Source organism: Rhinolophus sinicus, chromosome 3 (genome assembly GCF_057876585.1).
Source record: "Rhinolophus sinicus isolate RSI-liver-muscle chromosome 3, RSI-T2T, whole genome shotgun sequence".
Classification (NCBI taxonomy): domain Eukaryota; kingdom Metazoa; phylum Chordata; class Mammalia; order Chiroptera; family Rhinolophidae; genus Rhinolophus; species Rhinolophus sinicus.
Genome location: NC_142503.1, coordinates 48,066,605 through 48,081,048, shown reverse-complemented (window position 1 = coordinate 48,081,048; position 14,444 = coordinate 48,066,605). Strand labels below are relative to the sequence as shown.

At 34.2% G+C, this 14,444-nt stretch overlaps 1 protein-coding gene across 1 annotated transcript in view; it reads left to right on the top strand.

Annotated features, from left to right (window-relative positions):
* Window positions 1-14,444, top strand: part of ANKRD31 (ankyrin repeat domain 31) — a 126,378-nt gene that overhangs the window by 4,342 nt on the left and 107,592 nt on the right. The window contains exons 2-3 of the mRNA XM_074329204.2: window positions 2,955-3,028; window positions 12,053-12,162. Of these exons, the coding sequence (XP_074185305.2) occupies window positions 2,955-3,028; window positions 12,053-12,162 (184 nt within the window). The remainder of the gene's footprint in view (window positions 1-2,954; window positions 3,029-12,052; window positions 12,163-14,444) is intronic.

Genomic DNA, 14,444 nt, shown 5'->3' with positions numbered 1-14,444 from the left:
GTCTGTTTTGTCAGATAGAAGAATGACAACACTTGCTTTTCTCTGGATGCCATTTGCTTGGAGTATTGTTTTCCAACCTTTGAGTCTATATTTGTCCTTGTAGCTTAGATGTGTCTCTTGGAGGCAGCCTATGGTTGGGTTTTGTTTTTTGATCCAACCTACTACTACTCTGTGCCTTTTTATTGGTGAGTTGAGTCCACTTACATTTAGATTATTGATATATGAGGATTTCCTATTCCCATTTTATCTTTTATTTTCTGGTAGCTCCGTGTCTCCATTTTTTTCATTGCCTTTGTGTTTCTGTCTGTTATTTTAGTTTGGTGGTGCCTATGACTTTTTCCTCTTTTTAAATATTATGTGTCTTAGTTCTGGATTTGTTTTGATTGGTTGCCATTCAGTTTATTTAAAAGAAAGTTTTAGGTATATAGTAGTCCTGTTTCTTCAGTATGTATCTTCATTCCCCTTTGCAAATTCATACCTATACTCTCTCCCCTTTTGTTTTTTGTTGTCACAAATTATCCCTATTTATGCTGTGAGTTCATTTCTGAGTTGTAGTAGCAAATTGTAGTCTTCTTATTTTCTTATGTTTTTATCTTCTTTACCCTTTATGTTATGTTTAAGTATATAGTGCCCTGTTCTGTGTAGGTGTTGCCATTTCCTGCTTCTGTCTGTCTGTAAGTAATCTCACTCATAGTTTTCTATCTTTTTGTTTCAGGTAGAATAACGTCCTTCAGTATTTCCTGTGATGCAGGCCTTGTGGTAGAAACATTCCCTTAGCTTCTGTATATTTGGAAAGGTCTTTATTCCTCCTTCATATCTACAGGATAACTTTCCAGGATATATTATTCTTAACTGGTATTTCTCTCTTTCAATAGTTTGAATATTTCATTCCACTCCCTCCTGGAAGGCTAAACCATATAATTTTAAAAAATGGGAAAGGAGAGAACAGGTGGATGAAGGACAGAGATAGATGCTAGACTTCTCTAAATAGATCTTTTATACATTTGTCTTTGGAATGATGTAAATGGTTTATGTAATAAGAGAAAATTAAATCAACACACAAAAAATTCTTAAAAAGGCAAAAGCAAGATGAAATAAATGAATCTAATTATGTATTAATTTGGCAGCATAATCACACAAAAAGGAATGTAATGCTTTTAAAACAGAATTTAGCTGTACATGCCAAATGAGATATACTGCAAGGAAACAAAGAATTGCAAAATAGCTTTTTTTCAACAATCACGTTGTTAATGATAAATATTAGTATTGTGAACTCTAAATATGATAGCCCATTTAAAGGAGCCAAGGCTTCATGAGAAATAACCAGTTTTAGGTCTAAGGGAGAAGATGTATAAGATGAGCATGGAATATCTTATCCTGGGAAGCTAGGGAACATTAGTAGTGTTGTTTGTCTGCTCTGGCTGCCACAAAAATACCACAGACTGGGTGGCTTAACCAACAGAAATTTATTTTCTCACCATTCTAGAAGCTGAAAGTCTAAGATGAAGGTGCTGGCAGGATTGCTTTCTCCTGAGGACTTTCTCCTTGGCTTGTAGATGGCTGCCTTCTCACTGTGTCTTCATACGGTGTTTCCTCTGTATGCCTGCATTCTTGGATCTCTCTTCCTATTAGGTTGTTATTAGATACCAGTCATTTTAGATTAGGGTCCTACCCTTATGACCTTATTTAACCTTAATTGCCTCCTTAAAGGCCCTATTTCCGAACGTAGTTATGTAGGTTAGCGCTACAACATATAAATCTGGGGATACAGGAGAACGCAATGCAGTCTATAACAAGTGGGTTCATGTCAAACAACCCATGAGCCACTTTGAAGAGGCTCCCACTAGCTAAAAATAGGATAATTTGAACATTGATAAGAACAAAAACAGCACTGGGTTTAAATCTATGCGTCTGTAATGAACTTTAAAAACTTATTTCAATATTCTGAAAACCAGTAAAGAAAGAGAAAGAAGCAGGCATTTATCTTGCTTTTCCTATGCAAACTGTAGCTAAGTAGTCTGGCTGAGTAATAGGGCTTAATGGAAAATAATTTTGTAGTCGATGAATGAGAGTTTTTCTGGAAATATGAAGCATTTCTATTCAAGTCCTTTGCACATTTTTTAATTCTGTAAAGGTTTTCTAAACAGAAAGGATAAGCCCTTAAATCTGCCTAGTAGCATACTGACCATGGTGTATCATTGCTATTTCTTAGTTCTGTATCCTTCACTAGATTTGAAGCTTTTTGAGGACAAGGACCATGTGTGTCTTCTCTCTTTGTTACCTTTGTGCTGCTTAGAACATAGTAACACGTGAATCCAAAAATTGAAGGAATTCTATCATCATATAGTCTGAAAATATACACTCAGATTTAACCTTTGGATTTTAATCTCAAATTCTCTGCGGCATAGAAAAATATGAAGGAGAAATCCCACCAGCACTTGTCCCTCAAATCATTTCATCTCTGTTGAATAACTGTATTGATATTTGTCCCTTGCTCTCACTTCTTAAAAAATAACAGAATAGGGAAGCCGGATGGCTCAGTTGGTTAGAGCGCCAGCCCTTAACAACCAGGTTGCCGGTTCAGTTCTCACATGGGATGGTGGGCTGAGTCCCCTGCAACTAGATTGAAAATGGCGACTGGACTTGGTGCTGAGCTGCGCCCTCCACAACTACACTGAAGGACAACGACTTGACTTGGAGCTGATGGGTCCTGGAGAAAACACAGTTACCCAATAAAAGTTGAAAAAATAAAATAGCAGAATATTTGTAAACATGAGCATGACCATATGAATACGTATTTTTCATCTTGGATAAGTTTTTAATTAAAGGGTACATAGTCGTCTAATCAAGAATTTTAGCAAGTTTAGGTATAATTAAAAAATGACAGTTAAATTGTTAATCTTTGTTTAGGAAATGTGATAACAATCTGTACCTTCTTTTTTTGTACTTGAAAGGTTGTTCTTTGATCAAGACACATCTCTTAGATCTGAATTTAGCCTCCATCCTGATATAAGTGGAACATGTGAAGGTGAGAAATAATTCTTTTCATTAACTAGTCCCTTTAATTTCCCACTGGTGTGATTCCATTAACTTCTCCTTTTAAATTTAGTATTGTTCTTAAACTTTACACGGTTTCTTATAGTAATCCGTAATAGACTCTAAGGTCTGTTAAGGTCTGTCTATTACTATAAAGACAGCAATGGCAATTGTAACTTCTGGAAGATGTTTATATCTCCTAGAGAGGGCTACAGAGATGTGGAAGTAGTACTCAGATAGCTCTTCTCGCTCCCCACCAAATCTCCAGCTTAACCCTAGAGTCTGCCTGTTTACAAAAGTAAATAGTAACTTTAAATAACCAATCTGATTCTTTTAGACAAAATTATATCCTTGGTGTATATTTTTATTTTATTCTCTTATTTTTATTGAGATATAATTGACAGTAATTGCAGGTGTACAACATAATGATTCGATATTTGTATATATTGTGAAATGATAGTTAGCATAGTCTAGTTAACCTAGTCTAGTTAATATAGTCACACAGTAAATCTAGTTGTATATATTTTAAAAAGTGCCTTTCACCTACCAATTCTCTATACTTCCTGAGTCCACTTCTAGGTCATTTTAAATGCTTCTAGCAAAATCTGTTATTATTCAAAAGGATCGATTCTGCAGTAACTGTTTAAATGGTAGGTTATTTCCTTATTTCTTCCTGTGAGCACTTTTCATTTTGGAGGATGACTGGCTGTAGGTGTAGAATAGAAGAAAATATATCCTAAACACCATGAAGATCTTCTTTTATGTAGTTCACAAGTCTTTTCATTGTACATCATTTCACCTGATACCCCAAAAGGTAAATTACAGTTTCATCTTAGAGTAGTTTTTCCTACTTGTAATTGGAAGGGACAGTGTGTAATGCTTATCTTGAGAGTATATTTTTACAATGTATAAAGTGCTACTAAGGAAAAAGAGGTCTGTTCTAATATTTCAACAAAGTTTTTTTCTTTTCTTTCCTTTTGTTTTCCTTTCCTTTTCCAAATAAAAAGGATATTTATTATTTTTGTTAATTATTAGAAGTATAAAATATTTTAAAATACATAATTATGTAGAAAATCAAAGGTCCCATCCCCTATTCTTGCCTACAATTCCACTCCCAACAATTGCTAGTGTTTAGCATTTGTATGTCCTTTTAGACTTCATAGGTCAATGTATTAGGTTGGTGCAAAAGTAATTGCGGTTTTTGCAATTGAAAATAATTGCAAAAACGGTAATTTTGCACCAACCTAATAAATATCTCTTTTCATAATTGATATTTTACTATATAGTATATTTCTTTCCTTGTTATATTGATTTACCTCAGCCTTTCAATTTGCTACATATTATTCCTTTGTATGAATATACTCTTATTTATAGTCAAAATATTGACTATATTTTCAATATTTCTCAGTACTCTATCAAATATGTAATGCTTACACATTTGCATACTTTTGAAATTATTTCCTTAGACTAACTAGCTAAAATTAGGTGTGCATCTAAAGAATGTGTTCTGCTTTCAAAGGATTTATAAGAGCATTTTACATATTAAAGATAACAAACCTTTGTCGTATATATGTTGCAAATAGTTTTACCCAATTTCCTAGTTATCTTTTAATGTTATTCATGATATATTTTGTATTGCAGAAGTTTTAAGTTTTTCTGTAATAAAATCTGTCCGACTTTTCTTTTAGGGTTTTGTAGTTTTTTACAAACTTAGAAATAGATTACCTACCTCAAGACCATGAAAATATTTTCTTTTATCTTTATTACCAATTATTATATTTATAGTTTTAACACTTACATCTTTAATTTCTTTGGAATGTTTTGCCACATGGGAAGGTAGGTCTCTAATTTTATTTTTTCAAATGGTTAACCAATTGCCCCAATGTTATTTTTTGAATAACCCATCTTGGTGCCACGGTTTATTTTTTTTTGCCACTGTTTACAATACCATTATTGTTATATGTTAAATTCCCAGACATATATAGGTTTGTTTCCCACTTTGTTTTGTTTCGTTGATCTGTTTGACTATTTCTACTTCTGTGCCATCACTACATTATTTTATCAACCTTAGCTTTTAGTACATTTGTATATCTGGTCGGGAAGATCTCCTACACAGAGTAGCTGACTACAGCATTGGTCCTAAGTGTCTTTGGAAACAAAGCAAGCTGAGTGAAGTATGAGGCTTTATTCACTGCAAGCTTCCAATTTACACTCTTCTATCTTTTTATTAAATTAAAGTTTATTGGGGTGACAATTGTTAGCAAAGTTACATAGGTTTCAGGTGTACATTCTGTAATACAGCATCTATATATCACATTGTGTGTTCACCAGAGTCAGTTCTCCTTCCATCACCATATATTTGATCCCCTTTACCCTCATCTACCACACCTCTACCCCCTTACCCTCTGGTAACCACTAAACTATTGTCTGTGTCTATGAGTTTTGTTTCTTCATTTGTTTTTCTTGTTCTTTTGTTGTTTTCAGTTTTATATACCATGTATCAGTGAAATCATATGGTTCTCTACTTTTTCTGTCTTGACTTATTTCACTTAGCATTATCCTCTCAAGATCCATCTATGTTGTCGCAAATGGTATTATTTCATCTTTTCTTATAGCAGAATAGTATTCCATTGTGTATATAAACCACAACTTCTTTATCCATTTATCTATCGAAGGACACTTTGGTTGTTTCCATGTCTTGGCCACCATAAATAAACCTGCAGTGAACATCGGAGCACATATATCTTTATGGATTAATGTTTTCAGATTTTTTGGGTCGATACCCCAGAGAGGGATAGCTAGGTCATATAATAATTCTATTTTTAATTTTTTGAGGAATCTCCACACTGCCTTCCATTGCGGCTGCACCAATCTGCATTCCCACCAACATTATATAAGGGTTCCTTTTTCTCCACAGCCTCTCCGACACTTGTTATTATTTGTCTTGTTGATGATAGCCATTCTAACTGGTGATATCTCATTGTGGTTTTTATTTGCATTTCTCTGATGATTAGTGATGTTGAGCATTTTTTCATATTGATCATATTGGCCTATTGGCCATTTGTATGTCCTTTTTGGAGAAATGTCTCTTCAGGTCCTCTGCCCATTTTTTAATTGGGTTGTTTGTTTTTTTGTTTTTGAGTTGTATGAGTTCCTTATAAATTTTGGATATTAGCCCCTGATCGGAGGCATTATTTGCAAAAATCTTCTCCTATTTGGTTGCCTCTTTATATTGTCTATGGTTTCTTTTGCTGTGCAGAAGCTTTTTACCTTTCACTTCCCTTGCTTTTGGAATCAAATTTATAAAATCCTCTTTAAACCCAAGGTCCATAAATTTAGTGCCTATGTTTGCTTCTATGCAGTTTGTTGTTTCAAGTATTATATTTAGGTTTTTGATCCATTTTGAATTAATTTTGGTACACGGTGACAGATAGCAGTCTAATTTCATTCTTTTGCACGTCGCTTTCCAATTCTCCACCATTTATTGATGAGGCTGTCTTTTCTCCAATGGCTTCTTTGTTGAAAATTATCTTCCGCATGTATGTGGGTTTATTTCTGGTTCTTGATTCTGTTCCATTTGTCTGGGTGTCTGTTTTTCTGCCAATATCATACTGTTTTGATTATTGTTGCCCTGTAGTACAAGCTGAAGTCAGGGAGTGTGATACCTCTAGCATTGTACTTTTTTCTTAGGCTTGTTTTGGCTATTCAGGGTCTTTTGTGGTTCCATACAAATCTGATGATTTTTTTTCTTCTATTTCTTTAAAAAATGCCATTGGGATTTTGATGGAGATTGCATTAAATCTGTACATTGCTTTGTGTAATATGGCCATTTTAACTATGTTGATTCTTCCAATCCATGAACATGGAATGTCTTTCCATTTCTTTGTGTCTTCTTCAATTTCTTTTAAAAATGTCTTATAGTTTTCAGTGTATAGGTCTTTCACATCCTTGGTTAAGTTTATTCCTAGGTATTTTATTCTTTTTGTTGCAATTTAAAAGGAATTGTGTTTTTTTTAAATTTCTTTTTCTGAGGTTTCATTGTTAGTATACAGGAATGCAATGGACTTTTGTATGTTGATTTTGTAGCTGGCAACTTTACTGTATTTGTTGATTGTTTCTAATAGCTTTGTGATGGAATCTTTAAGGTTTTCTATATATAGCATCACGTCCTCTGCAAAGAGTGACAATTTAACTTCTTCATTTCCAATTTGGATGCCTTTTATTCCTTTCTGTTGCTTGATTGCTCTGGCTAGGACTTCCAATACTATATTGAAAAGCAGAGGTGATAGGGAACAGCCCTGTCGTGTTCCTGAACGTAGAGCAAAGGGCTTCAGTTTTTCACCATTAATTATGATATTAGCTGAGGGTTTGTCATATGTGGCCTTTATTATGTTAAGGTATTTTCCTTCTGTACCCGTTTTATTGTTTTAATCTTAAATGGATGTTGCATCTTGTCAAACGCGTTTTCTGCATCTATTGCTATAATCGTATGATTTTTGTCCTTTATTTTGGTTATCTTGTGTATCACATTGATCGATTTGCATATGTCGAACCATCCCTGTGCCCTGGGATGAGCCCCACTTGGTTGTGATGTATAATTTTTTTAATGCATTGTTCCATTCGATTTGCTAGAATTTTGTTTAGGATTTTGCATTTGTATTCTTCAGAGATATTGGTCTGTAATTTTCTTTTTTGTGTGTTAGCCTTACCAGGTTTTGGTATCAGGGTAATGTTGGCCTCATAAAATGAGTTAGGGGGTATTGTCTCTTCTTTAATTTTTTGGAAGAGTTTGAGCAGGACCGGTATTAGATCCTATTTGAATGTTTGGTAGAATTCACTAGAGAAGCCATCTGGTCCGGACTTTTGCTTTTGGGAAGGTTTCGGATGACTGATTCAATTTCCTTACTGTTGATCAGTCTATTTAGATTTTCCAGTTCTTCATGATTCAGCCTAGGAAGGCTATATGTTCCTAATAACTTGTCAATTTCTTCTAGGTTATTGAGTTTGGTGGCATATAGTATTCTTGGATGATCCTTTGTATTTCTGTGGTGTCCGTGATAACTTCCCCGTTTTCATTTCTGATTTTGTTAATTAGTGTCTTCTCTCTTTTTATCTTAGTGAGCCTAGCCAAAGGTTTGTCAATTTTATCAATCTTTTCAAAGAACCAGCTTTTTGTTGCATTAATTTTTTCTATTGTCTTTTTGTTCTCTTTCATTTAGTTCTGCTTTGATTTTTATTATTTCCTACCTTCTGCTGATTTTGGGTTTCACTTGTTCTTCTTTTTTCTACTTCTTTAAGGTGTAATGTGAGGTTATTTATCTGGGATTTTTCTTCTTTCTTGAGATAGGCCTATCTTAATATAAATTTCCCTCTTAAAACTGCTTTCTCTTTATTTCAAAAATTTTGGTAGGATGTATTTTCATTCTCATTTGTTTCTATGTATCTTTTGATCACTTCTCTAATTTCTTCTTTGACTCAGTCGTTCTTTAAAAGTATGTTGTTTGATCTCCACATATTTGTGGTTTTTTTCCTGCTTTCTTTTTTCATTTGATATCCAATTTCAAAGCATTGTGGTCAGAAAATATGCTTGGTATGATTTCAGTCTTCTTAAATTTGCTGACGCTAGTTTTACGTCCTAATATATGGTCTATCCTTGAGAATGTTCCATGTACACTAGAAAAGAATGCATAGTCTGATGTTCTAGGATGAAGTGCTCTATAAATGTCAATTTTATTCATTTCATCTCATGTGTCATTTTAGGGCTGATATTTCTTTATTTTCTGTTTGGATGATCTATCATCAATGATGTATTTAGGTCCCCTAGTATAATTGTGTTTTGGTCAATTTCTCCCTTTAGTTCTGTTAGTAGTTGTTTAGTATATGTTGGTGCTCCCTGATTAGAGGCATAAATATTGATGACTGTTATGTCTTCTTGTTGTATAGTCCCCTTTATCATTATGGAATGTTCATCTTTGTCTCTTGTTACCTTTTTTATCCTGAAGTTTGTTTCATCTGATATCAGTATGGATACACCTGATTTTCTCAGTATACCGTTTGCTTGGAGTGTCAATTTCCACCCTTTCACTTTGAGTCTATATTTGTTCTTGTAGAGGCAGCATATAGTTGGGTTTAGTTTTTTGATCCAGTCTGCTACCCTGTGCCTTTTTATTGGTGAGTTCAGTCCATTTACATTTAGGGTGATTATTAATATGTGAGGATTTCCTATCATTCTATCTTTGGTTTTCTGGTAGCTTTGTGTCTCCATTGTTTCTTTGCCTTTTTGTTGCTGTTATTTCAGTGTGGTGGTATTCTATGATTTTTCCCTCTGTGTCTTCTTTTTTTTGTTATATATTTCAGTTCTGGATTTTTTTTTTTTTTTTTGAGTGGTAACCATTAAGTTTATGTAAAAGAAAGTTTCAGAATTAGAATATTCCATTTTCTTCAGCGTGCTTACTTTCTCCATTCCCTTATGCCATTCAGGCCTTCACTCCCTCCCCTTTTATGTTTTTTGTTGTCACAAATTATCCCTGTTTATGCTGTGAGTTTATTTCTGCGCTGCAGTAGCAAGTTGTCTTTTTCCTCAAGTGTTGTTTTTTTCTTCTTTATACGGTATATTATGTTTAAGTGTATAGTGTCTTATTTAGTGTAGGGGTTGCCATTTCCTGCGTCTGTCTTTATACGGTATATTATGTTTAAGTGTATAGTGTCTTATTTAGTGTAGGGGTTGCCATTTCCTGCGTCTGGTTTTGTATTCTTTTGCTTTTTGTTTTAGGTCGAATAGCCTCCTTCAGTATTTCTTGTAGTGCAGTTCGTGTGTTAGAAAAATTCCCTCAGCTTCTGTATATCTGGAAAGATCTTTATTCCTCCTTCATATCTAAAGGATATCTGCTGGATATATTATTCTTGTCTCATAATTTCTCTCTTTCAATAGTTTGAATATTTGACTCTACTCTCTCCTGGCTTGTAGACTTTCTGCTGAAAAATCTAATGATAATCTAATGGGTTTTCCTTTGTAGGTTACTGTCTTCTTTTCCCTGACTGCCTTTAGGATTCTTTCTTTGTCATTAATTTTTGACAGCTTCAATGCAATGTGCCTTGGAGAAGGCCTGTTGGGATTGCGGTAATTAGGTATTCTATTTGCTTCTTGGATTTGAGGATCCAGTTCTTTCCACAAGCTTCGGAAGCTCTCGTCAACTATTTGTTTGAATATACTCTGTTTCCTTCTCCTTTTCTCCTCCTCCTAGTATGCCCTTTATTCTTATATTGCTCTTTCTGATGGAGTCAGAAAGATCTTGTAGAGTTCTTTCATTTCTTTTGACTCTCAAGTCTCTCTCTTCCATCTGTGGCATTTCCAGATTTTTATCTTCAATGTCACTGATTCTTTCCTTCATCTGGTCAGCTCTGTTAACTAAGCTGGCTATTTCATTCTTCATTTTCTTTTATTGAGTTCTTAATCTCCAGAAATTCTATTTGGTTCTTTTCAAAAATTTCAGTCTCTTTGGTAAAATGTTCATTTTGTTCTTTGATTGTGTTTCTGAATTCATTAAACTGCATGTCTGTGTTTTCTTACATCTTGTTGAGTTTTTTTCCAGAACTGCAATCTTGAATTCTCTGTCATTTAAATCACATATTTCCATGTCTTTAAGTTCCTTTTCTGGAGACTTTCCATTTTCTTTCTGAGCTGCCTTGTTACCTTGGCTATTCACGGCAATTAATGAATTATTATTTCTCTTCCTAGGCATCTGCAGGAGTATGAGTACTCCTTTGACACGACATTGTTATCAACATATATAGTTTAGTCTTAATCACCTTTACTTTCGGATATTAGCATAGTCTATTAATTACCTTTTTCTTTTGCTATTGCATATTGCTAAATAAATTGTTTAAATATTGCTAAATAAATTCATTAGGCCCACTCTAGTGTGTCCTCTTCTCTCTTTTCCCCACTCGTCATTACAGGGCCAAAAGGGAAGTGCTAGCAGTCTGAATTCTTCCCTTTCCCGCAGCTGCAGTAGTTCCGGAATGCAGGGAGCTCATAGCTCCAAGCTAGGTCTGCGTGCTGCGCCGGCTCAGCTTGTGTCTCCACATTTCCCCTGTCCCTCCTCCCTTGCTTGCCCAATTTGCCCACCTTTAGATGATTTCAGTTGCATATCTCTTAGTCTTGCCTGTCTGCTGCACAAGGAGTCCTTTGTAGAATTATAGGTGTTCAATTTGTTGTAAACTCCAGGGGAGATTTCAAGAGGCTTACCTCACGCCACCATTTCTATGATGTCATCCCATTCTTCTATCTTTCGTTGGTGTGATTTTCTCTGAGCTGGGTGGTCTTCAGTGATTCTGATGGAAGACATCCATATAGTTACTCTGAAGGAGCCCCTCCTTTTCCTATGTTGAGTGACAAGCTGTTTGGCTAATGTTTGGTGTCCCTTTTATCCATTCCCTTCTTCTAATCAATAGTGGGTATATTTCCTTTTTTTCCATTGTGCTTCAGATTTTTAAAAAAACTGATCTTTTTTTTTTTTTTTTTGTATTCTTTTTAGGAACTGGGAAGGGAAGAAAATTAAAATATGGGCTCAATTTGCCATTTTGAAACACAAACTGACTTTTCTTGGATTATATACTAGCATGATGTTTTTTAAAATGACCTGAAATGAAATATTAAAAAAAGAAAGTATTCTTCGTAGTGGGGTTTAAGTCTATATAATACATATCCTTTGCATTTATTCAAATATTATTTTGGAAATATCAAATATTATTTTGTTTGGTGTAGTATTAGGTTGGTGCAAAAGTAATTGCAGTTTTTGCAATTATTTTTGACCCTTTAAACCACACTTACTTTTGCACCAACCTATATGTCTTTTTTCCTAATTAATAATTTAAAAATCTTGACACTTAAAAGTTGCAGTTAGGAAATTATTTACAAAATGATTTTTAGTGACATTTTGTAGTATCTATGAAATCCTTGGGTCATTGGAAAACAGAGCAATGAAACTGTCACAAATGACATATTTCTTTCTAGGCACACGTTCTCCTGAGATTCAACTTAGGTTCAAACTCAGAGAGGATCCACAAAAGCAAATAAGTGAAAATAAGATGATGCCTGTTCTTCGTGAGGACGCAGTCTTACAGGTATGTAAGCATATTGATTAAATACATATTTATTAAAAATTGGAAATGTTGTTTCAAAGAGTTGCAAATTACTAATAATTCTTTTTGTCTATTATTTTGCTTCTTTTTTCTTCTCTAAATTCAGTTTTTTCTTTTTTCTTAGACATTTTGTTTTTCTGGTGCAACTTTGGTAAAAGCCAGTTGTTTTGGGGGGGAGGGGGTTAAAATATTTTCTCCCCTCACCTTTCCTTTATTTTTCTCTTTTTCCTGGTATCTACCAGAAAGAGAAGTAAGAAGAACAGAAGGTTAAAATAGATTAAATTAGGGTATAATAATTACGATTTTCATCTCCATTGTATGTCAGAAGTCATCATAAATTTGTGAAGAAGTTATTAGTCTGTGTGGTATAATTTAAGCGATGAGCTGCTGAAAGTCCCTTCTTTTGTCCTATGTGTGTGTGACTGCATGTGTGTATACACACACTTATATACACAAATTGTTGTTTGTTTCTTTTTTAATGTAATTACTTAGCACTTTTTTAATGTAATCACTTAGCACTTGACATAAATAAGTTAGCTAACCAGAGATACCTACAAAGTTTTAAGAAATGGAACGGAAGATACATACATATTAATAGCAGAAAAATGACAACAGACCCAAACAGTGACCGTGAGGACATATTTAATATTGTGCCTAGGAAGGTATATCATTTGAATTATCTCTGATTAAAAGAAAAATTTAACATCAAATACTTTTCCTTGAAGCTGAGATGTCTACATTTAGCTTCTAATAATTTGTTTAAAAATCACTTCTGCATGCGACCGCCCAGAAGACCTACCTTCTCTGTCCAAAACTTCCCCTTTTCATTGTAATTATCTACCCCTTTGAGGAACAAAGGGGTACAAAATACCGAACTAGATTAAACCAGTCACTCAAAAACACCTGCACAGTAAAGTCCACAATGACCTTCATTTCACCTGGATTTCATTATACCATCATTGTAATATCATACATATGTCCCGAAGTTCATTATACCAGATTGAATTCTGGGAAGGAACATGTGCAGTCTAGAAATATGAGGTAATAGCCTCTTGTCAATCACAGGTGTCAATCAAGTGGTCCCATGCCCTGAAAGTAACAGCCCAGTCTAGAGAAAAAAAGGGATAAAAACTCCCAAGTCTTCGCAGGTCAGTGCCTTTGAGTCTCTTGAGCCTTGCCTTTGCTCGGGGCCTGCTCCAAACCCTTTGGAGTGTACTTTTCCTCCTAATAATGCCACCTTTGGGCCTTTGGGTTTCTTGAGCCTTGCTTTTGCTCCGTGGCCTGCTCCAAACCCTTTGGAGTGTACCTTTTCTTCTAATAAACTGCTCTTTCACTACATTTTTTTTTTAAAAAATCACTTTTGCAATTTCTAAGTTAAGGAAAAAATTTTTTTTCTTTGGGTTTAGTAACTGAAATGGAAAAATAATAATTTTTCAGTTAATTTCAGATGTATTTGCTGTGTGAATATTGTACCAGGCTCTAAGTTGTACAGTTGATTTTGAAAGCTGATTTATCAGACTCATTTGGGTACCTCTTTAAAAATACGGACTCCCAGACCCGTACTTGGGTGGAACTTGGAATCTCCATTTTTTGAAAGCCTCCCTAGGAATTTCTGTTGATGAGCCAGCTTGGAACATTGCCTTAGAGGACCTCAAGAGTTAATGACTATATCTTTCATAGGTGTGTCATTAGATAGTAAATCAGCCATCTGCTGGTTTGGGGCTTGTTGTAAAATCAGGATAAGAAGGATAAATTAAGTGTTTGATATTTATCCCTCTTTTTTCACCTCCATAGAAATTCATAGGTAGTAAAATAGATACCTCCTTTAACTTTCCTTTGCCCCCCTCCATTTTTTGCCTACAGTAAAAGATAGACCCTATAACCAAAATTTTTAAACACCTGTAGAGAATTTTAATTAATATTATTTTAAAAATTGAGACATATTGCTACTTTCACAATTTTTATCTTTATTCTATGTAAATAAACCTTTAAAAATTTGACTATATGAGAGAAATTGACTTTATCAAATATAGAAATGGAGAGACCAGAAAAGATTCTTTCCCAGAGTTATTTAAATATACACACACACACATATACATATACATATACATATACATAGTTTTATACCTTGAATTTGATTTCTATATAAACTCTAAATAATTATTCAACAGATTTCTAAATAAATTCTTCGTTAGTACTCAGGTGCAATATTGACATTTCAACTTCAAAACAGACTATTTTAGAAATGATGGGCTATTTTAACT